This window comes from Tasmannia lanceolata, unplaced genomic scaffold, assembly GCF_043159265.1.
Source record: "Tasmannia lanceolata isolate RefF3 unplaced genomic scaffold, GAP_Taslan_0.1 ptg000013l, whole genome shotgun sequence".
NCBI classification, from domain to species: Eukaryota; Viridiplantae; Streptophyta; class Magnoliopsida; order Canellales; family Winteraceae; genus Tasmannia; species Tasmannia lanceolata.
In genome coordinates, this window is record NW_027518690.1 from 2,564,360 (window position 1) to 2,587,261 (window position 22,902).

Genomic DNA, 22,902 nt, shown 5'->3' on the forward strand with positions numbered 1-22,902 from the left:
CACCTGCATTAGCTTAAGGCTAACTTGCATTTAGTTAGGGCATATAGGGTGTCCTAAAATCTACAATTCACTGGAATTTAAATAATCGTACAATAAACTTTAATAATTGGTCCGGTCTTTTAGATCGAGTTTAGGATAGAGGGCTAGGTGTCTTAGGCATCATAGCTTAGAATAGGCGCGAAGAACTACGTTGCCTTGATTCTCGTGGAGGCGGGGATACGTAGGCTTCTTTGGATGAACATCAGACCATCCGATGACTCAGGCTAAATCGTTTAGAGTCTTAGGATTTGTTGTGTTGTTATATTGTATATTTTGTTGTGTTTTCTTACTTTCTTGTGCAGACCTTATACCTGTAGTTGTAGCATGCATGTGTTCGTTCACCAGAACTTAGACACCAGTTAGGTATGTCACTCATAACCTAGCAATCATTAGGCGACACATCTTTCATTTTATTTTATGGGTGCTTATTATCTTTATCCTCAGAAAATGCATGCTTAGGTAGACGACTCCTGAGGATTGTTCCCATTTCACATGATTTTTGCCCAAAACTCTTCGAGGTTAATAATAAATGGCATAAGAGATCAAGTGTTCGCACTCGGGCGAATTGGGGGCGCTCTTCGGACCTTCTCCATTCGTCATCAGGCATGGACCTTTTGTATCTCTGGTTATCCATTGCAAACAGAGCATTTGTTTTGGTTCCATGGCGCATCCATGGATGGCGACTCTGAGTTATTTTCAGATATATCTTGGTTTCGAGCCCTGGCTCCGGATCAGGATGTATCTCTTTCTTTTTATATCACCACTCATGCTATGCTGTGAGGGTGGCAACAGTTTCGAGAGTTCCTTGGTAGAGCTCTCCTTCACGTTGTGGAGATCTTAGAGGATTGCAGGAGGGATCTCGCGTCCCTCGCCGCACCCGTCCTCGGATCGGGGTCCACAATCATATAGGTATAGTATAAATTCAAAAACTTTTGATTTTTCAAGTTGGTTTTTGAGTCAAATATTTTAGGGTTTTAGCCCAAGTAAAACTGGTTCCGAACGTTTTGCAACCCTTTGAAACTATTTTTGCTATCCATTTTGCCATTTGAGCACTGTATAATACACTTATTGTGTATTTTTAACACTTTTGACTTTATAAATTTGGTTTTGAGTCAAAAGTTTTAGAGTTTTGGGCTCGGATTAGATTGGTTCCTAAGGTTACAGACCGTTCTGGACCTATTTTTTAGGTCATTTTTTGTATTTAAGCATTGTATGATATAGTTACAGTGTAAAATCAAGACTTTTGGTTTTGTAAGTTTGATTTTAAGTCAAATATTTTGGGGTTTTGGACTTGGGTTAGACCATTCCTATGGTTTTAGACCATTATGAACCTGTTTCCAAGGTCTGTTTTGGTATTCAGAGTCTGGATTTTAAAATTCCAGTGTAATTTTATAACTTTTGGGTTTTTTAAAGTTGGCATTGAGTTTAATTTTGATTTCAAACTCTTAAAGAATTAACTAAATGCCATGGAGACCCAGTTATGTAAAGTTTTGATGTTGTTTAATGATTAAAACTCGGTCAATAAACACCTTTGGTTTCTAATTCTTAACTTAAGAACCCCTATATGTTGTTTATATGCTTTATGTTTTGCATATAACTTAAGGGTTAAAATGATTAGTTGAAATCATATATGGGACTAAACTTTTAACTTGAATGCACATTAGTTCATGCCAAATATGCTTAAAACCCAAGCATATGGTTATAATAAACTGATAGTGTGTATTTTCAAAACCTAAAACATTGAATTATGTTTGATCATGGAACTTGAAAGTTGGTTTTGTATACACAAGTTTATTACATTGTTCATTATTTTTAGTTGAAATTGAACTATATCTTGTTATGATTGGTCACTAAATGAATGAACAAAGAACTGCGATTCCGACTGGGAAACAAAATCGCTTAAGGTTAAGTGGTTAATTTTGAGAACCGTGTCGCATACAATGACACATTTATGGACTATGAACCACTTTCAATTGCGACTATTTGTCCAAGAGCAACACTTAACCCAACGGATGACTGTTGTTTTGCACAAATAGGCGGTGTGAGAGGGCTAGGCCTGGGTAACTTGGTTTGGGGTTATGCTTCTGCCCAACGGTGATGTGCACCTCAAGTATAGGGTTATCTGGCCCTAGTTGGTCTCATGGGAGAGCCAATTGTGTGCTGTGGCACGGCCCAACGGACGGCCCACGATGACACGTCTGGTGTCTCGCCAGATCACAGTATTGTGATTTCCTGAATTGAAAATCGTTTGTGTGTTGTGGCACGGCCCAACGGACGACCCACAATTACACGTCTGATGTTTCGTCGGGGTCAAATTTTTTGTGTTTTTTTGTGATTCTGGGAAATCTAACTAATTTTCCCTTAAGATAGATTGACTGAGTATTGTATGTGAGAACCAATTGTGTGCCATGGCACAGCCCAACGGACGACCCACGGTGATACACCGGTATCTCTTCATAATCATGGTATTGTGTTTTCTAAAGTAGAAACCAATTATGCATCATGGCACGGCCCAACGGACGGCCCATGATGGCACATATGATATCTAATTAGAAGCACACTTATGTATCATCATGATTTTATACATTTTAGTCATTCTTTTCAGTTGGATTGATTAAAATCGTAGATTGAGTTAATTAAACTCCATTTGTGGACTGAATAGGTGTTATAAGAAGTGAACATGTTTGGAACTGCAAGTCTGTGTCTGTGTCTGTGACATTGAAGTTGTTGGTATCTTAGTGTCTTTTCTAGATACCGATTATGTTGAGTACTTTAGTGGGTCAGAAACCTTAGCAAGTGATGGAATAGATCTGCATAATTCAAGTCTACAAAAGGTTAGACTATGTATCATTGAATGACAGGCTCACTAAACCCACATCTAAAAGATGCTTATGAATAGTGGGAGTTCAATGTTAGTATCACTCTAGTAGTAATGGTATACCTCCATTTTTTATGCAATTCGAGATGTTTTTAAGACTCGAAAATGCAAAGGAGTTTTTGATTGTAGTTAGTGAATATTTTAGAAGATTATTGTAAGCACTTGCAAATACCCTTATGATGTGTTTTGATAACCTTAAAGTTTATTCACCAAGGTTGTAGTTTTGAGCACACTTTGAAAGGCTTTAGATTCAAAACCTTGGTTGTGCTCATTTTCGACACACCTCTTGGTTATTTTAAATGACAACATTAGAGTCCTGAAGATATAGACTAGTCTTAGCATTATCAATTAAAGAGAGTGAACTTAGTATTAAGTGTCATTATCTTGAATAATAAATGACACGTAAAGTATGGATCCCTTAAGTTCGATATGACCTGGAATTAATACCATATCTTTGTATATTATGATTTCTATTTCGTAAGTACTCCGGAAAAAGATTTCTGAATAGATTAAGGCATTACTATTCACATTTAGAATTCTATGTGAGGTCTTGGTGCGAGTTAGGTGCTTAGTAGAGGAGAGTATACCATTATATCGGGAAATAGAATAAAGGTGGTTGTTGAATCCATTATTACTCGCCACTCTTTTCTGAAATTTTGGTTTCATATGAACTAGAAACCTTATTCTAGAAAGACTTGATTCCTTTGGCTATGAATCAAGGTCTGGAAGTATAATAGATTCTCTCTAGTTTTTCATTTCCCATTTAGTGATTTTGGTTCTCTTCAGGGCAATCCTTATTGACTTGGATTGCACTTTTCTCAATGTCAGACTTGGCCCACCTTGCATTAGAATGAGATAATTAGTATTGTTAGAAATAAATAAAATCGCGTGAACAAGAATTTATCCAATCAGTGGCTTAAGTTTTTTAACCACATATCTAAGGATAGTTGGGTAAAAGAAGAATTCTAGATTCACATGATTTTACCGATTTAAACAATGATACGGGGTACATTGAAGGAGAAATATACAAAGATTAATCGGTTTAGAGTGTCACCAAGAGTATTGATCTACTAAAGGTCATTCACAATGACATCTTGGATCTTTGGACTCTGACAGTTGGTGGCGGAAGGTGTTACCCTTTTTGGTTAAATTTTCTAGCCATATTTAAATGTGTCTTTCTAATCAGAAGTAGGAGGCCCTATCTTTGTTTGTGGTCTATAAGGTAAGAGTCGAGAATTAACTTGACATAAACGATCAAAACAATAAGGGTCATTTATGCAACTCTCTGTTGCCTAAGATTGTGGGTTAAAACTCTTAAAACACACATGCATTTTGTGATCCAAGTAAGGCTGTGCCTAAGACCCTTTAAGATTTATGGGTCATAAGTAAGCTGAAATTGGAAAACATGCAACTTTGGGTTGTTTTCATAAGGCAAAAGTTTATAACCCACGAATATAGTGATTAAGCTCTATGACCATAAGTTATAATTTCATAGATTATCTTAAAGTATTTAAGGGTTTTAGGTTCTGTTGATTGACCCATAGTACGTATATTGTCAGGATTAAATGTGCCAAGACTTCTAAAGGATGGTGACCTTAGTGGGAGTGTAGTGTCTTTAGTAAAATCACCTTTAAGGATAACCAGATTGTAGTACCGGTACTAGTGATCCAAGAGAAGGTGGTACCAATGCTCATTGGAACATTAAAAGACACATATAAGTTAACAACCCACATTATAGATGTTTTGGTGGTGACGACTACCGAACAATCCTTGAGGCTAAGGAAAGAAGCACATAATCTGTAGACTTAGAGATTCTGCTTAAGGTTTAGAGCAGACTTCCCGACAATTGTACATAAAGTTTCATCAAGTACTCTCTATGTTAAGTTTTAAAGAATTGTCACAGGATAATGGATATATCTTAAGGTCAGAGGAGTAATATTATTTTTCTCGTATTATGTGTTGATGGTATACTACTTGGTAGTAGTACTTAGCCATGTTCAATGATATTCATACAAAAGAATTCAGGTGAAGCATCCTACATAATAGGAGTTTAGATTCACCTAGTTGGGACTCGAGGATTGCTGAGATTGCAAAAAGCCTATCTTGGTAAAGTCCTAAGTATTGAACATGGATAAATTACTCAATTTGTAGTGTTCCTATAGTTAAGGGTGATATATTCAGTCAGTTCCAAGGTCCCAGGATCGATTCATTATAGGAGCAGATAAAGAGGTTCCCTAATAGTTCCACAATTGGGGTCTATTGAATGTTTAAATCTGCACCTATCTGTGTATAACCTATATGGTGGGCAAATTTAGAAAGTACCAATGTTATTTATGTATTAATCATTGGAAATTTGCCAAAAGCTTATATATTGTCTGTAAGAGACTAAATGTTTAATGCTCACATAAAGTAAATGAGATAACCCTAGTGTAATTGGTTAATCTAATTTCGACTGTTATCGGAACACCTAGAGTTCTGCTCTAGTATATTTTGCAGAAAGTCCTAAATCGTGGAAGAATGTTAAATTGACACTCAGTTGCTTCCACCTTGGGTACGGAGTTTTTGTGTACTTCAAGGCCTTGTACTATGCCTTGAAGCCGCGGAATTTTGTCTCAGGATTTTATCTTGTTGATAGTCGACAAGTTACTGAGAATGTATTGTGATAATTCCGTTGCGGTTTTACAATTCCAAGAACGACAAATCAAGTAATGGGGTCAATGTATTGACATATTGTCGTGAGGAAGTACAGAATCAGTGTGTATCTGAAGATTACATAAGCACCGCACTTATGTTGGCGGATCCTTTGACTGAGGGCTTATCACCAAAGCTCTTCAGAGAGCATGTAGCGCGCATAAGGTTGGTTGACACTTTTGATAGCCTATGACAGTGGGAGTCTGCATTAGGTATTGAGATACACTGTTGTGATCACATTTTATTTTATGATTCTGATATATATTATTTTCTACCGCTCCATTTTGTGCACATTACGTAAATGGATTGTGAGTAAGAGGTAGAATGTCTGTAGACTGTTTTGGACCATATTTACATCTTATGTATGTATGCGTTTACATTCATGTTAGTAAGTATTACTAATGATATAATCGTGGGGTAGGCTATTGGGTAGAGTTGGTGACCCAATGGTTACATGGTTTATTGTTAGTAGTTTTTGCTGAACGGAATATTGTGTTTATTATCTAACTAACTTAAAGATATGATCCTTATGTTTGGTTCAAAGATCTTGCTGGCCAAGTTGGAGAATGTTAGGAAATTATCCTAACGGTGGATGTGGCATGTGCAAGATCAACGGCCTAGATCATTTTGTTAGTTGGTTTTGTGAAAAGACATTAAGTGAAAAGCCATAAAAAAGGGGTGTAAATGTGAGAGAGTTTTGGGGAGGGAACCAGCGTGATGAGGAGTTGTGTTTCTTCCCATAAATGTCTATTTATTCTCTCATCCGGTTCCTACTTGCACACAATAATTTCTACATCCTTCTCTTTGCAATCCACGGCAAAAAGAGAGAGGAAGTCGGTCCCCATCACCGTCTGTTGTGGAGTGAGGAGAAATACCGGAATGGAATCCTTCCAGTGATAGCGAAACGATATTCGGCTTTCGGTATTTTTTCTTTACTGTTTCAATTTCAATCCATATGGTTAATTGCGATTTTCTCAAAGTTGGACCGTCAAAGATCCGTTGCCCGTGTTCCTTTTATGATGAACACTTACAATTGATGCTGCCAAAATCTGGATCCAGGATTAATGGCCGGTAGAACTCCAATATGTGATGGATCTGCGCTCACAAAAAACACATCAGGAGTGCCAGAGTTGTGACTCTGGGAGACCACTCTGACGATTAAGTCAGAAATCAGCACAGCAGGAGTGAAAACCAAGCAACAAAAGAATTGGAGAGTAATTCTTGCTAGTAATTAGAAGAGGATTGAAGATGCATGTAACTTTCAGTGTGGGGGTCTTTTTATTAAGGAGCAGTTCACAACATTTTGGGAAACTTCCCTCAATAAGAATATTTCATTATTGAACAATTTCCTTTGGAGATAAACACCAAATTTGCTCATGGGAACTGGTTTCTATATAGGTTTACAGATCTTATGTAGAGTTGCTATGCTTATTAAGTTGGAGACATAAAGAATCCTTTCCACGCTCATGTTCTTGGAGGCATGTTAGATTTCCTCTTTAGGCTCAATGCCACGTGGATTTTACCCCTAGGAAATCTTATGTTGTGATACATGCCAAGATAAGGAAGTGAGGTGGAATCCCCACGAAATACAAAACCCACTATGGAAACGGGCCAAACTGTTGGTCAATTTCACTTTTTGTCTTTATTTTCCAAACATTGGAAGTGTTTTCCTATAAGTTCTATTTACCTTTTTATGTGAAGGCCTAGGCAATTTCACAGCAAGGTACCTTACGGGACCTCTTTTTAGAAAGAGAAGAGCCGCCTCATGGCTCACACATGAGTTTCTCTTACTTTTTTTAATTCATACGGGTGGCACTTCTCTCTCTTTCACGGGTTGCAAAATTGCTTTTGCTAAATTCCCTTCTCAATCCCCTCTAGGAAAAAGCCCATATTGCCCTTTTTTTCGTGCTGGAAGACAGAAAACCCACATCACCCCCATTTTACATGTGCTATGTGATTCACCCATATAAAAAATTAATGAGAAACTAAGTGATGGATCAAATCAAGTGACAATAGCATGATCTCGATTGTTTATCCCGTGGGCCCTACCATTTGATGCATGCCCTGGCCTTAGAATCACACTTATTAGATGATCTTAACCGTTTGATTTGTGACCATGACATGGTTCTTTTTTTTTTCCCTACGGATGCGCGTGGTTTCCGGGTGATTACGTGCATCCGTAGGGAAATAATCCTACCCCCGCCGCTACTACGGGAATCGCTTTTGCTTTCTTTTCCTGATCCGTGCGCCCTTAGCTGCGGTTGAGTCGTTGCGTTCGGTCCATAATCGTAGGTATCTCACTTCACTGCTCCGGACGGACGTTCGCCCTTTCCTCTCAATCGGCGAGGCCTATATTCTCAATCGGCGAAGCCTCACTTCTCTTTAGTGGTGAAGGGGGTGGGGACACCCTTTGTTACCAAAAAAAAAAAAAACATTCTCTTTTGTCTATCGTACTTCTCTTTACTAAACTTAATGGCTATCGAAGTAATTTAAAAACCCATTATAGCTATTATTAAATACACTATAAACGTACATTTCTTTATAAGCATTAATATCATTTATCTTTACATCTGAATTTCTATAAATATCTATTAAATACCGTTTACATGCAAATGTCATGATAGATATTAAGTTCTTTTTATAACAAACAACTTTATTAAATGTAGGAAAATGATATGGAGATCAAGAGTCCATTGTAACACCATTTAATTTGGGTACTAATTTCCCCACTGCGATATTTTGATAATGGCACTATTCACTCTATTCTACGCCTTTTTATTTGGCTTCTAACGGCTATTAAAGTACTCAAGATGTGTAAAACAAAGAAAGTAGAGCCGCTAGCAAAATATAGTTGTGTGAATATCATTTAATGGCCACTGATATTGGCACTACCATGTTTTAATAATACACAAACTCAGCTTATCTTTTCTTTTAAAATTGGCTATTGAGAGCTTTTTGGGAACTGTAATAACATTTGATACCTGTTTAAAAAAGTAGACAAGATGAGTTTGTGCATTTATTTTAATACATGGTAGTGCCAACATCAGTAGCCAAGAACGGAGACCAACATTTATGTAGAGATTTTACACCCTTTCTTTGATAATGGTACTCCTTTATTTTACACTATTTTCCACTATTCTTATACTATTCTTGCCTCTTATAATTCTCAAAAAGTTTTTTGTTTTAAACACGGAATTTATCTAGGAATCAGGGGGCTGCACCTTAAATTTTAATGATAAGAAAAATAGTTAAAAAGGACATAGAACCCCACCTCTAACTAAGGGTTGCAACTTGGGTAGGGTAGGGTCGGGTTTAAAGAAAAAATAACCCTACCTGACTCATACAGGTGTACGTACTATGACATTCTTAAATATCTCTTCTATAACGTAGTAAATTAACCCGAGTTGTATGCTAAAAAAAAATAAAAACCCTGCCCGACCTGATCCAACTTGAGAAACCATCTTGGGTTGGGTCGGGTTTACGAATCTCCGATTTTCCTATAAAAAATTAAACCCGACCGGACCTGCAACCCTACCTCTAACCCAACATGATAGAAAAAAAAAAAAAACACCTTTATCTTGTGCGGAATACTCTCTACACAGGAATATCCTTTTAGAAGGTGCCAGACCATTAGATCTTAATTGGACGGTGATAACAAGTAAGCAAGTCATGTGCTTCATTAGAGCCCACTGAATATCATCACTGGATGAAGATCCAACTATTCGAGGATAGCTACTATTCTACTTTGCGGAGTTCCACACTATATCACTCCAGCTATCCCATTTTAAAAAAATATATAAATATATTCTCTGAACTCACTTGTTTCTTTGCAAAAATCTGAATTGGGATTGGCAAATGCACGTTAATCAATGGAAACCATCATAATCAGTTTAGTAAACAGAGATGAACATGCAAAACAACTCACCCAAAGTGTTGAATAAAATTAAATACTATGAAAGAAAATGATAGAAAAAGAAAAAAATAATCAAAAAATGGGATGTAGACTCACAGTGAAAGCAACATTCTCTTTAAAAGGAAAGAAATTGAGTGAGAACCCTTAGGCTTTGCTTTTATAACATGGGCACCAGATCCAATGCAACAAAGAGAATGGATAAAATGAGGTGCAGTTCAACAAATCACATGCACTCCCCTCTTTCTTTCATGTATAGAGGGATGATATTGTCACTATCTAGTAGTTTAATATGGAGACACCTTTCTTTATTTTAAGACTCCTTTTAACATGCCATCTGACTCAGGGAAGAATTAACTGTATTAATCTGACTACTTTAGCCTACTTAATGAGTTTTTTTTAACACTAATTAAGAAGTACACATACCTAGAAATCTTCTCTTATTGGATGATCCTTTAAACCAGTGTGATGATTGGAGGTAAGGTATGTAAGATGGGGGGGGGGGGGGGGGGTGGAAAGGAGTGAGGGTGTCATTATTAAAATAGGTGAGTGCGGAAGTACTTAATAATGAAGTCATAAAAACAATAGAACATGGCTAGCACATGGGAGAGAAGATGGAGACACGTTAATGCCCCCTTAGAATTGGACCAAAAAAAAAAAACCCAAAAAAAACCCACAACTCACGTTAAAATTGGGGCGCATAATCCTACAGGGGGCGAAAAAGTGATCTCCCGTCTTCTTCCTTCTATTTGTTTTTTTTTTAAATTGATTGATGATACTTCCACACCGTTCTTTTATTTTACAACTTTTTTCAGACAACTGATATTTGCACTACCACGTTTTTGATATCGACACAAACTCACACTGTCTTTTCCTTTTCGATTGGCATTTGGCAGCTCAGAGCTTTTTGGGAATTGTAATAGACTTAGACAGCTGATTAAATAATAAAAGACAAGGTGAGTTTGTGTCCATCAAAACATGGTTGTGCAAACATCAGTTGTTTTTCTCGTTCTGAACCTTACTACACAGAAACAACAAACAAAGAAAGTTTCAAAAACAAGAATAGGAGATAGATGGGTGGAGATTTACCGAAAAGTAGAGAGTGGAACCAAAAACAATCTGGTGCATCACCCTTTCCCAAAGAATTCCACTAATAAGAAAGAAGAGAGAGAAAATGAACGAATTAGGGCTCAAATTTATTGAAACGTTCTTCTCCCAGTGAGGGATTTGCAGAAAAGAAGCTTCTCCGTATACATTACAGATAACAGAGAAGAGCTAAGGATCTGTGCAGAAAAAAAAAAAAAAAACAGAAAAGAATAATAATAATAAAAAAGCCCTTGAATTACTCATGCTTTTAATCGCACCCACTCGTATCGACCATCCAATGGCAAATCCTTCTCCACATCGTAATTATACCTGAAAAAAAAAAAAAAGGAGAGAGAGAGAGAGAGAGCGGGCAGGTTAGGAGAATTCTACTAAAGTGCGCACCCATGCTAAGTGTCTTTATCATGCGCACGTGTCATTTTCGTGTTTTGTTCACTTACTTTTCTGCAAATCGCTTTTTCTCGTCTTTCTCGGCGACGGAAAAAAACTCTTCGATCTCCGCCATTGACGGAGTAATCCCAGCCGTTGATTTTTGCCTTGAATTCGCCTCCAAAGGCCTCTCCGTTGAATCCAGATCGTCCGATTCGGCGGGAAGATTACACGATGAAGTCGTCTCTCTCCTGAAAGAAAAATCAGATACCGGAAAAAAAAATGAAGAAAGAAGAAGAGAAAATAAATAGATACAAAAAAAAAAAAACGGAAAAAATTCAAACGAAAGACGAGATATCACTTTTAATTTCAGTAAAATAAACGAGAAATCAAAATAAATAACTAAGAAACCTTTCTCTGCAGTCGAAATCCGGTGTGATTTCAAAACACTCACCCTAAGACAGAGAGAGAACAGAAAAAAAAATTAATAAATCCAGCAATTAAAGCGGAATATAACGAGAATTCAAAAACTGAGAACTGTAGCAAATCAAAATATAATTCGAATTTGAAATCCGATTTCAATTTCACCTCCAGATCTCCTGATCTCAAGCTCTCAACCACGAGCTCGCACGAACCGTTGCTAGAACAGCGAGAGATCGGAATCCGGTCATGGCTAGGGCACCGATCTGCCGGAATCCTGCCGGAATTTGTTGATTTCCGGTGAGAGATCCTCGCCAAGCTTCTCCTGCTGCTCCGGAGATTTGAGAATTCCTTTGGCGAAATCCTGCCGGAATTTTTCCTTTTTCCGGTCGCCGCTGCTAAAGCTAGGGTTCTCGCTCTCGTTCGAACTCCGATCTGTGCTGCTTCCATCACTCCTATCTCTCCAATTCCTTTGCATTTTTTCATGTATTTTCCCATCTCTCTCTCTCTCTCTCTCTCTCTCTCTCTCTCTCTCTCTCAGCTGGTTCTACTGAAAAACGGAAGAGGAGATCGTCTTCTTTATGAAAGGAAAAAGGAGAGAGATGATTTATCAGATCGGATCGGACGGTTGGGATTTATTCCACGTCGCTTTCGGTTTGGCATTCTTAGACTCCGTTAACGGGAGAACGGGTTCTTTGACGGCGCCGTTAGGAGGTGTATTAAGTATCAACGCGATCCGTAGAAGTTGTAAATTGGGAAATGGGACACAGACACGTGGCCTTTTGTAGGCCGTTGGTTATACGGGCTATGCCGGTGAGAGCTTGATCCTGACTGGGTGTAGCCGGTAGCTGCAACAGATTTTACTGCCCGTATCTTGCGAGGATGATGTTGTGTCTGTAGAATCTGAAATCGGTCCGAAGCGTAATTATCATGTATGGTGGTGAAATTACAAAATTAGCCTTGTTTGTTTGGCTTCACTGCACAAGATTCCTTCTAACTTCCCAGGAAACAGATTTGTACTTAAAAAAGTAAAGGCCGTTTTACTTTTTGGGAAATGTTATCAGCACTACTGTATTTTGATGAGGGCACTTCTCCTTTTATTAAAAGTACGGTATGGCCCGCACCATAGGATGATCCAAACCGTCCATTAGATGGCCCGTAGTCTAAATAGGTTGTGCCCCAAAATTCATTTCCATAGGTTGATCCTAACCCTCCGATCTGAATGTTAGAGAGTTGATACTAAACCTCTATGTTAGAGGGTTGATACTAAACATGGGGGAGAACTTCCCTTTAACAACTACCATTTTAATAAAATTTTGCAATAAAAAATTATGAAAACTGTATCCACCACAGGTAATTTTCCTAATTTAAATCAAGTTATTTGAAGATATTAATAAAATTAGTAATAAAAATAGCTAGAATTGATAAGGAAAATGACAAATACGCCCATTTTCATTACTTGGGACACCCGGCTGCATTGTACGTGGCAATCAGGTCACTTCATTCCTTCATATGTGAAGTACATCAGCCCCTCTGCAGTCATAGATAATGGTGACCCCACCGCATGTGAATGCTTTAAATCAAGAAGGAGCGGTTGTTGAGATCGCTTACACCCAATTTCGGCAGAAGCGATCATTAACACAATGTGGAAATGATCGGACGGCTGTCATCAATCCGTTCGATTCACATACACCAAACATTCAGTGTAAGTTCTTTACATGTAGAATCATTCCTCCTCGAAGAAACAAGACTCCTATAGCATGAGGGCCCATTGATATGGATATGTTCCATAGAAAAATATTGGATGATGAAGTAATGATATTGGGAATCTTTCCTATAATAGACTTTACAATCTTAGTATTTACACCCGCTTTGTCTTTATTTTGCGAACAAGTTCCATTTTTTTCATGTTTTTACCTTCTTTTCTTAACATTTTCACCTGGTTTTGCTGGTCATTTCTTGAGAATGAAATTGTTTTCTAGGAAAAGAGATTCAGTTTCAAGAAAAGAAAATTAAAATGGGTAGAAATGCTCCCAATTTTAGGATATATATAGATATAGAAGGGGGATAGGAATACTCTTTAAAAACTCCTTGCATCAATCATCAGCTCCATTGGACCACTTCCTTTTGCCTTAGCCGAATTTTCCTCCGAGCTTGAGTTTTTCTCTAGCAAGTTAATTAAAGTTCTTCTAACTTGTCCGAGTCGACTCCCATTTATTACGAAGTATGAACCATTTCCCTTTCTAGTATGAGTATTAAAACATCACTTATGAAGGTTAAATGGGGGTTGGAGTGGAAATATCACTTCTCATCACAAAAAAAACAACACATTAAAACAATGCCTGAGGTCTGAAAAGCCCATGCAAAGCACACCCGAGAAAGCTGCGGGAAGTGAAAGGCTTGAGTCTAAACCAAAATAGTAACAAGAAGATGGTGAAGAAGAGCGCCCCCAACAAAAGAAAATAGAACTCCTCCATCAAAGAAAAAACTGAAGAAGAGCCAAAGAATAAGAAAGCTTAGCCAGAAGATGATAGAGCACCTAGATCACAGTAAACATAGCTTCATCTGAGTATGGGGATGGGCTCTAGGGATTGTGCCTCCCAAGTCCCACCAATTGCTCAAATGCAGCTTATGTATTTTTCTTTTCTCTTGCTTGTTTTGAGTTTGTCTTCATGGGTATCATGATCCTTGTTGTTGTTTGGCCCTCTTAGACATTGTTCTAAGGATTGAGCACCAGTCTTGCTCCTGCTATTGTATCATCTTTCTTTATTTAATATATTGGTAGGGGTCCGCCTAACCTCAACTTACCCAAAGAAAAAAAGCTTTAGATATTTTATACATGTACCCGTCCTGGTTGAAATGAGTAGAATACCTTTCTAGTGAACTTAGATAAGCAAACTGAATGAGATAATAGTTCTATATATCTGCTCTATTCATTACCTTCCCTTTTCTAGTAAAAGAGCCTTAGCCATGCTTGTGAACTATTGCGCACACTTGGGATGGGAGGAGAAGGCTTGAAAAGTTAAAATATTCATGTGAAAGGGACTAAGAAAAAGATCTAGACAAGATGCACATGGTCTAAATGTTATGGTGAGCTGTGGGCACAGAAAACAAGATTATATTTCCTTTTGGTTACATTTGATGGGCCCACCAGTTACAAAAAAGGAGTCCTAAAACTTTATTTAAAAGTGTTATTTTCCTAGTTTAAATGAGTGTGACTGTGGCAACAATGATGTATAGGGGTCGACCATGTATTCCACACAAAATGTGATGGGCTTATTTCTCTTTTTTCTTCCGAGTATTTCTCTTTTTTCTTCCGAGTATTTGAAGTATTGTTTTGAAACACATCAAGTCAATTCGTAACTTATCGAATCCTTTTCACCTTGGCCGAGTTCTTGCTCGAGTTCGAGCTTTTGCTGTAACAAGTCAATCAAAACTATTTTGACACGCTCAAGTTAATAAATGGTTGACAGCAACTAAACATGATACACCCGGGTCAACTCAACACCTTTTTTTTTCGACTCGATTGAGTTATGGCCTGAAGTTTTGCTCTACCAACTGAAAAAAAAAAAACTCCTTTGAATAGTCTAAGTTAATAATCATGGCAATCATTGACCTGTCCGACTCGACTCACTTTTACCTTGGTCGAGCTCTCGTCCGAATTGAATTTTGAATGCTTGTTTGAAGGGCAAGGGCTTGGTTAACCCTTTGTTTGCTTGTGAAAGAAAAGCAAGACAAGGGTGATCATGGGTCAATAAGAAGAAAGGAGGGAGAAAGAGAGAGCAATGAGAAAAGAGAAGAAAAAAGTAGCAAAGGAATCAAAGACTTTATATACTTTATGGGGGTGTAGAAACTAAAGAGGGTGGGGGTAAGGGAGGATTCTTAGTGTCCAAGACATGTCTATCAATCAAATGGGATTAGAGGGAGATGGGGGAAAAAAGAGAAAAAGGAATTACAATGGATCATTAGAGGTGTCGAAAAAAAGAGGAGGGAGGGGGCATCTTTTTCTAGGTACAACATGTCAACCAATGAAAAGCATTTCTTTGTAAAGATTGAGGCTAAGGTCTTTCAACAATGTAAAGTCACAAGGAGGTCGAGATGTTTGTTAGAAAATGGGTGTCAGATTTTTAGTGGATGGCCACCTGCCTATTTATTTGGATGACACTTGGAATGCTTGGACCATGTCACCTGTAACTCGGATTAGACCACTTGGACCACGTCATTCTTATGGGGTGTACTTTTGTTTCTTTACTTCTCTGACACTTGTGGGCTGTTTCGATGCTGGACTCTTTTTTTTCTTTTCTTTTTTTTATAGAAAATGATTTTTTTGAGCGTTTGGTAAACTCTTTTTTCATGAATTTTTACCCCAAAATTTAAAATCTTCCTTGTTTTTCAAAGAAAAGTGCAAACTTAATAAACCTTGGAAATTCATTTTTCATACAACATTTTTCCAATTGCATATAATATTTTATCTAACATGTTCAGCATAAACACGTGGTATTCATTGGAATTTCAAATGCCAATGAATGCTGATTCCTCCTGTGATTGCCAATATTACATTGAAGTTCCATTTGATTCCCCAACATGCTCCATGCGTCATTATTATTATTATTGCAAACTTGGCACCCAAGTGGCACTAATGTCCCATCTAGTATATCTTCCAAGTAAATTCTATCAAATGATAAATTTTTGGTTGATAAATTTTTGGTAGAAAAATAGTTGAAAAGGTCTTGTCCTCTCTCTCTCTCTCTCTCTTTCTCTCTCTCTCTCTCTCTTTTGGTATGACACCCATACTTTTTCCTCTCTCTTCGAGAAAACTGACGCACAACTAAACACTACTTACCACTATTCTACTACTCTTTTAGACAAATCAAATGCTTGTCTCCTCATTTTTAACTTCTTATTCTACTACTATCCGAGCCACCCCAGCGCAACCAAACATAGCCCCTTTGTTTGGTTGCTCAAAGCAAGAAGATAATCAGCGTTTGAAAACGCCTGTGATATTGACGAAAGATATATCTTTCGTCAATAGATGTTCTTCCACTAATCTGCCAACGCATGTTTGGTTGCTATTTTGCATATTGAAAATCCCTTGGACTCCCAGACATCTTCCAGACTTTATAATTGCCTTTTTTCCTATGTGGCAGCAATGTTCCCTCCTGTAATCTTTTCCCAATCTTTCACTATTTTGGTGGAAGAAGAGAAAATTCTTGTCTTATTTTCTCTTCTCTCTTTCTCTCTTCCACCCTCTATTTTGATAATGACACCCCTACATCGTCCACTAATCTTGTCGAGGATTGCCGCGCAACCAAACGCTACTAACCACTCTTCCACTATTTTTCTCCCCATCTTCCATGCTTGTTTACTTCACTTTGACTTCTTCTTCTACTAATCTCCCGGCCACCTTTGAGCAACTAAACATGGATATTTTACCCGTACCCAATTTTTTGGGAATAGAAATTATATTGATCAATCAAAGTCCTCTATGTAAATAATAGTAAGCAGGCCTCATTATCTTGTTTGTTGTTCACCAATTCTATTATGTTAATATTTTAGCCAAAAATAAAGATAGACTTGAATGGATGATAGCAAGTTTCCCCATCCATGAATAAAATAAAGTCGGGCTTGTTGTGCCAAAAAAACCCTTTTGGGGGTTTATAAATGGAAAACGATTCATAAATATTTTTCTTCTACGTTTTAAGTGGAAAACGATATTTCCAATTAGGTTTGCTAATATTTTTACTAGGTAAAAATTATTTCAGATAAAACTTTTCTGAGGTTTTTTTTTGTTGGAAATGTTTTTGTAGAAATAATTTTTACTAAGCATTGCAAAAGCTTGGAAAAATCATTTTTTGGGTCATGATTGGCCACTATGAAAAAAATATTTCATGGAATATTTGTGGGTCCGATGAGAGGGAGATGGAGACCTCGAGAGGGTGGGAGAAAGGGAGTATGAACAGCTCCTAAAATCAAGAAAACAAAAAACCATTTCTAAATAGGTAACAAAATCACTTTTACAATAAATAGAAAGCAAATATTTTTCTCAACTTAATAGAAATATTTGTACTTTTATAGAAACAAGTGCATTGAAGTAAATACTTACTGGGGCACGTTTGGTGGCCATGAAAAATTATTCCAAGGAATATTCATGGACCCCACTATAAAAACAGTGAAAAATAATAATCTACTTCAAATTGGGCTTTTTTTCCCCTTTTTTCGAGAGGTTTTCATGCTTCACTGGCTCCCATCCTCTCAACTCACCCCCCTTTTTACTCCCATTTCTGGCAACTTGGCCCCATTGATATTCCTTGAAATATTTTGTCGTGGTTGCCAAACGTGCTCATATGACTCATATTCTTTATGCAATGACCACCAAACTCTATCAAGCGGAGGTTTTCTCATGCCACCCATTTGATCATGGGTGCTTAGTTTATACCTTGGAAATTGTTTTGAAAATATTTTGGGTTCAGGACCCGAATTTTTTTCTAGCATCTTTAATGTCATCTTCATCCCTACTTAATCCATTAAAAACAGGAATGCAATCATGGTAAGAAAAAGCAAAGAGAGGAGAGGCAACTCAAGTTTTAATAATATTATTAAAATTGTGCCATCCATCATTATTGCTCTGTTTGGTTCTCCTATTCTGAGAAAAATAACAAGGAATGTAATTCTACTAATTCGCCCAAGAGTGTTTGGTAAGGAATTTTACAAAATTAAGTCAAACAGGGAGTTTGACCGCCGGGGATGTCAGGCGCTTGTCGGTGACGTGGAACCCATAAAATTCACTCAAAATTTGCTAGATGAATTTCTCCGAATCGAAGAAAAATGGAAGAAATTCTCAAGGCAAATGCTTTTTTCTCGTAATTGTCATAACCTAGTAAATTTGATTGTAGTTTTTTTGGGTAATTGTCATATGTTAGTACTTATTTTTTTCATAATTGTCATACTTTGCTACAATTTTTTCGTAATTTTTCATTTAAAACTTACCACTTCTCCACAAATCTCAATACATGGTGATGATTACTATTTTTTGTTATGTGTTGCTAGCCACCTTTGGCCCGGTGTTACTTTTGCCAATCTTTGCATCAAAGAATGGGCTTGTTGCCTCGGAGAAGGTTGCTAGCAAATTCCTATATTAAAAACAATGAAAATGTTATCAGCACTACTGTATAGATCGGAGGGTTAGGATCAACCTATGGAAATAATTTTTGGGACACTACCTATTTAGGCTGTGGTCCATCTAATGAACGGTTTGTATCATCTTATGGTGTAGGCCATACAGTAATGCTGATTACATTTCCCCAAAAAAAAAATACTCCAAAAAACCTCCTTCACCTAACGCAACCAAACAACTTAGGGAAGATTTGCTCTCAATCTTCCCGTTGACTGATTTGCTTTTAATTCCCCTTTAATTCCCCTTTGACTTCTTCTTCTCTAGATCTCCCACCCATCTACAAGCAACCAAACAGAGCATATGGGAAATTTAGCTGCAAAGATATAAAGGAAGGGTAGCCCTCACCTATAATGAATGCGCCTAATTGTATGATAATCTAAACCGTTCAGCAAGTTGGCTCCCACCATGTATAAGCTTCCAAAGAAGTGGCCCATATTGGCCAACTACATTTAGGGGTGTTCCTTCGGTTATAACCGAACTGAATAGACTGAAATTTGATAACCGGAATAATTTCGATTATCAAATTTCAATAACCGAAACCGAACTGAAATTTCTAAAAAGTGAACCGATTAAAAATTTGGTTAAAAGAGGGAAAAAAACAAAATCTCGGTTTGGATTGAAGGGCTAGGATCATCCGATTGAAATGATTTTTTGAGTACAACCTAATTAAGTTGTGATCAATCAAATGGATTGTTTTGATCATCCTACGGAGTGCCAATATAGTACTTTTTTTTGGAAAAATAATGGTTTTTATCCATAATTTCGGTTAACCGATTTTTTTTTTTGAGATAACCAAACACGAACCCGAATAACCGAATTTTCAAAAAAAAAAAAAAACCAAAACCGAACCAAACCGACCAAACCAATTTGGTTCGGTTCGGTTATTCGGTTATAACCGAATAATGAACACCTCTAACTACATTTTGTCAAAAAAATTTATATAGCCCTCTCTTGTGATGATGATAATTCACCAAAATCCAGAACGAGGATAGAGGCACAAGTTGTATTGCGGGAAGTCAAGAATGAAGGAGTGGCCCAATCTGCAGCGAGGAACATGATCCGATCATCGTCTGCCACAGAGGGCCATGGGGCCCTGGTTTTAAATTCGACTGAAATCTGAAACTTCAGTCCATAATTTCAGTTTTCGGTTGAGACCGAAATCTGGTATACCCAAAACGTTACAAAATTTTAACCAAAATTTTATTAGAAATTTAAGGAATTTCACCTAAAAATCTTGATTTTGTTCATTATTTAATATTCTCCCAAAATTTCGGCTAAAATTTTGTATGAGATAAAATACTTTTTTAATTTGATTTCTTATCGGCCGAAATTCCGAAATTTCAGTTTCAGTGAGAGGACCGAAACGCAATCCGAAACCGAAATTTGACCATGGTGGGGGCCCAAAGTCTGAAGCAACGGAGCATTCTTTTCTTTTCGTTTTTTCGTGGGCCCATTAGAGGTCATCTTTTCTTCGTAGATGTTTTGTCAGAACCCGAAGTGGAGCTCCCATAAAAGCTCTTTATCTTTCTTTCCTCTTGTGGGAGTCCCATCTGAAATGATATGAGCCGCCCTTTCTATTATTGAAAAGGACTCAAAGTGGAGGCCCCCAACTCTAATTAAGTAATGTGCTGGCTCCGAGTCCAGGTCTGGAACTGAATCTAGTTTTACGGACGCCCTCTTTCCTCTTCGTCTTATTTAGTGGGCCGGGTCTAGGTTCAAGCATGGTTTTAAATTTCGGATTTCGGTGGAGACCGACACCGAAACCACGCAAAACCGGAATGGTCATTTATTTCGGCCGAAATTTCTGAATTTCGGTAGAAATTTTGGTTTTTCCGAAATTTGACACAAAAAATCTGTTTTTTTTTAATATTAATTTAATATTTCACTGAAATTTCGGCCGAAATTTAATAATGAATAAAATATTGTTTTTGGCTTTTGTACCAGATTTCGATTGAAATTTCAAAATTTTGGTCACAATATCAAAATTTCAAGGCCCAAAACCGAAATTTTAAACCTTGGGTTCAAGGGTCCAAGATCATCTTTTCAATGCGGGACCAAGCAGAAGATGGTCAACATGCTTCACCCATTAGACCGACAGATCCGATCACATCCACTAAGGGACTATTTGGATACATGGATTTTAGAATCCTGGATTTCCTCAAAATTGCAGTTGGGAGACAAGAGAAGAGAGCAGCCGTCGTTTTCTGATTTCTAGCCCTTTTTTTCGACAGCAAAAGAGTTGGTGATCGTCCCATGTTTCCAAGTTTTAGAAATCGCAGAATGTGGGAGAGATTTCTAAAACCTGGTTTTCTTACTTAAAATCCAAGAAACACTGCCAGGACAACATACCAGTGATCATGACCTCTTTGACACTGTTTTCAAACTAAAACCTGGATTCTAAAATCCACATATCCAAACGGCCCTAGGGTGCAACTTGGGTTGGGTTGGGTTGAGCTTTTGCTGAAAAACGAATAGGAATCAATGTGAACCTGATCCGATTTTAAAGTAAAAGCTCAATCCGAATTCCCAAAAATCGACTGAGTTGATCCACTTAGGCCAATCATTAGTAAAGAATACTAACATTCATATTTTAGATTTGCTAGGGACCATCACAAAAGACATTTGCAGTAAAGCTGTTGCATAACAAATTCTGTCCTTATTCATTTAATTCATCTGAGGTGGCTGCACTCTCATGCAACAGCCCGTCCGCAAAATGCCTTCTGCCATGATCCCTAGCAATCCCTTCATATTTTTAAGGCCCAGATTCGAAGAAACGGGTGAAGCGATTCTATTGCATTTCTTGACTCATGCATAGACTTCTGCTCGGCAATGAGAAATCTGCGACACGGTTAAAGGCTTAAAGCAAGTCAGGTTTGATCGATCGTAATTCTATTAATTTTTCTCATTTCCTGGAAAAAAAAGATAGCAAAAGTGTGCTGTAGTGAATGGGTGGTATTAGCAATTCTCTTTTCTGTGAAAAAAAGTACTAAGAAGCAAGGTTTAAACTTTCAGTTTCGGTACCCGTTTCGGACCCTGAAATTTAGAAATTTCGGTGAAATATTAAATTAATTTAAAAAAAAACAGAATTTTTGGGTCAAATTTCGGAAAAACCGAAATTTGGACCCAAAATCCGAAATTTCAATCGAAATTTTCAGATTTTGGTGGTTTCGGTGTCGGTCTCCACCGAAATTTTGGATTCCGGTCGAAATTTAAAACCATGCTAAGAAGTCAAAATCTCATCAAAAAGCAATCTTTTGAACGTATAGAAATTTTTATCAGGAAATTATTTCCATAGGAAAATAATATTTTTAACATTTATAACGTGTTCGACATGATTCTAGTTGGCTCGCTGGAAGGCAGAAACAGGAGAATGATAATGACTAGAATTAAACCGCATGCTTCAAATTAAAAAAGAGAGGCAAAAACTCAATTCTCCTGTGCCATTTTGTGGGGATATGATTATTGTTGGGATCAACCTATCTAAACACATAAACTAGGTAGAGGTGGGACCTGATAAGTTTCTCTTAGGAAGGATGTCAAAAATAAGAATAATGATATGGTAACCAAGAGTAGAACTGAACAAATAGCCTTTTCCCATGTTAACAATCTTTTCCTTTGTTTTTTTTTTTTCCCTTCCGCACATCACTCTAAAAATAACTTTCTTTTTAGCATTTTTTTCGAAATAAAATATGGCATAGAAAATTTAAAAAAATTCAAATAAAAAAGAATATGTAGATAAATCATAATTTTGCCAAAGGCTTTCACCATAAAAAATAAAACAAAAGATTATATTTAAATAAAAAAAAATAGTACAACATCCCACTTTATGAACAATAATTAAGGCTGCCCTACCCTAAGGTACACAGGAAACACTTGCTTGCTAATTTCTTTTTAGTACAAGACAACATCCTATTTACAATATAGTGTTGGCCCACCAAATCAACAACTACGAAAACAAGCGTGGTAATATCATACAACTATGTGCCATAATTTGTAGGCTTTGAATGTACGGTTAGAAAAAAAAAAAAAAAAAATCTTTACTGTTGTCAAGAAAGCTTTCACAAGATAAAACGGTTAGGATATAGAGTTTATCTAACCTTAATCGGGATTTGATTATTCGAGATTTCTTTTGCACGACAATACCAGAGGATGTTCCATTACAACAACGATATGAAGCTTTCAAGCCCAAGAATAACCAAAAGTCTTCAATGCGACGTTGTATTCCATTCAGAAAGTACTATTAAGACGAATGCTTATACGATGTTGTTGGATGACATGATTATTGGTCATATGTTGTGCATTGGGTTACTGGTGTAC

The 22,902-nt window shown here is 37.2% G+C and overlaps 1 protein-coding gene across 1 annotated transcript; it reads right to left on the reverse strand.

Annotated features, from left to right (window-relative positions):
• Positions 1-10,693: 10,693 nt before the first annotated feature.
• Positions 10,694-11,961, reverse strand: LOC143890687 (cyclin-dependent kinase inhibitor 3-like). The gene is made up of 4 exons (XM_077395369.1): positions 11,580-11,961; positions 11,403-11,446; positions 11,063-11,242; positions 10,694-10,934 (listed from the first exon to the last, which is right to left on the reverse strand). The coding sequence occupies exons 1-4, from the start codon at positions 11,907-11,909 to the stop codon at positions 10,865-10,867; spliced, it is 624 nt and encodes a 207-aa protein (XP_077251484.1). The 5' UTR covers positions 11,910-11,961; the 3' UTR covers positions 10,694-10,864.
• Positions 11,962-22,902: the final 10,941 nt, after the last annotated feature.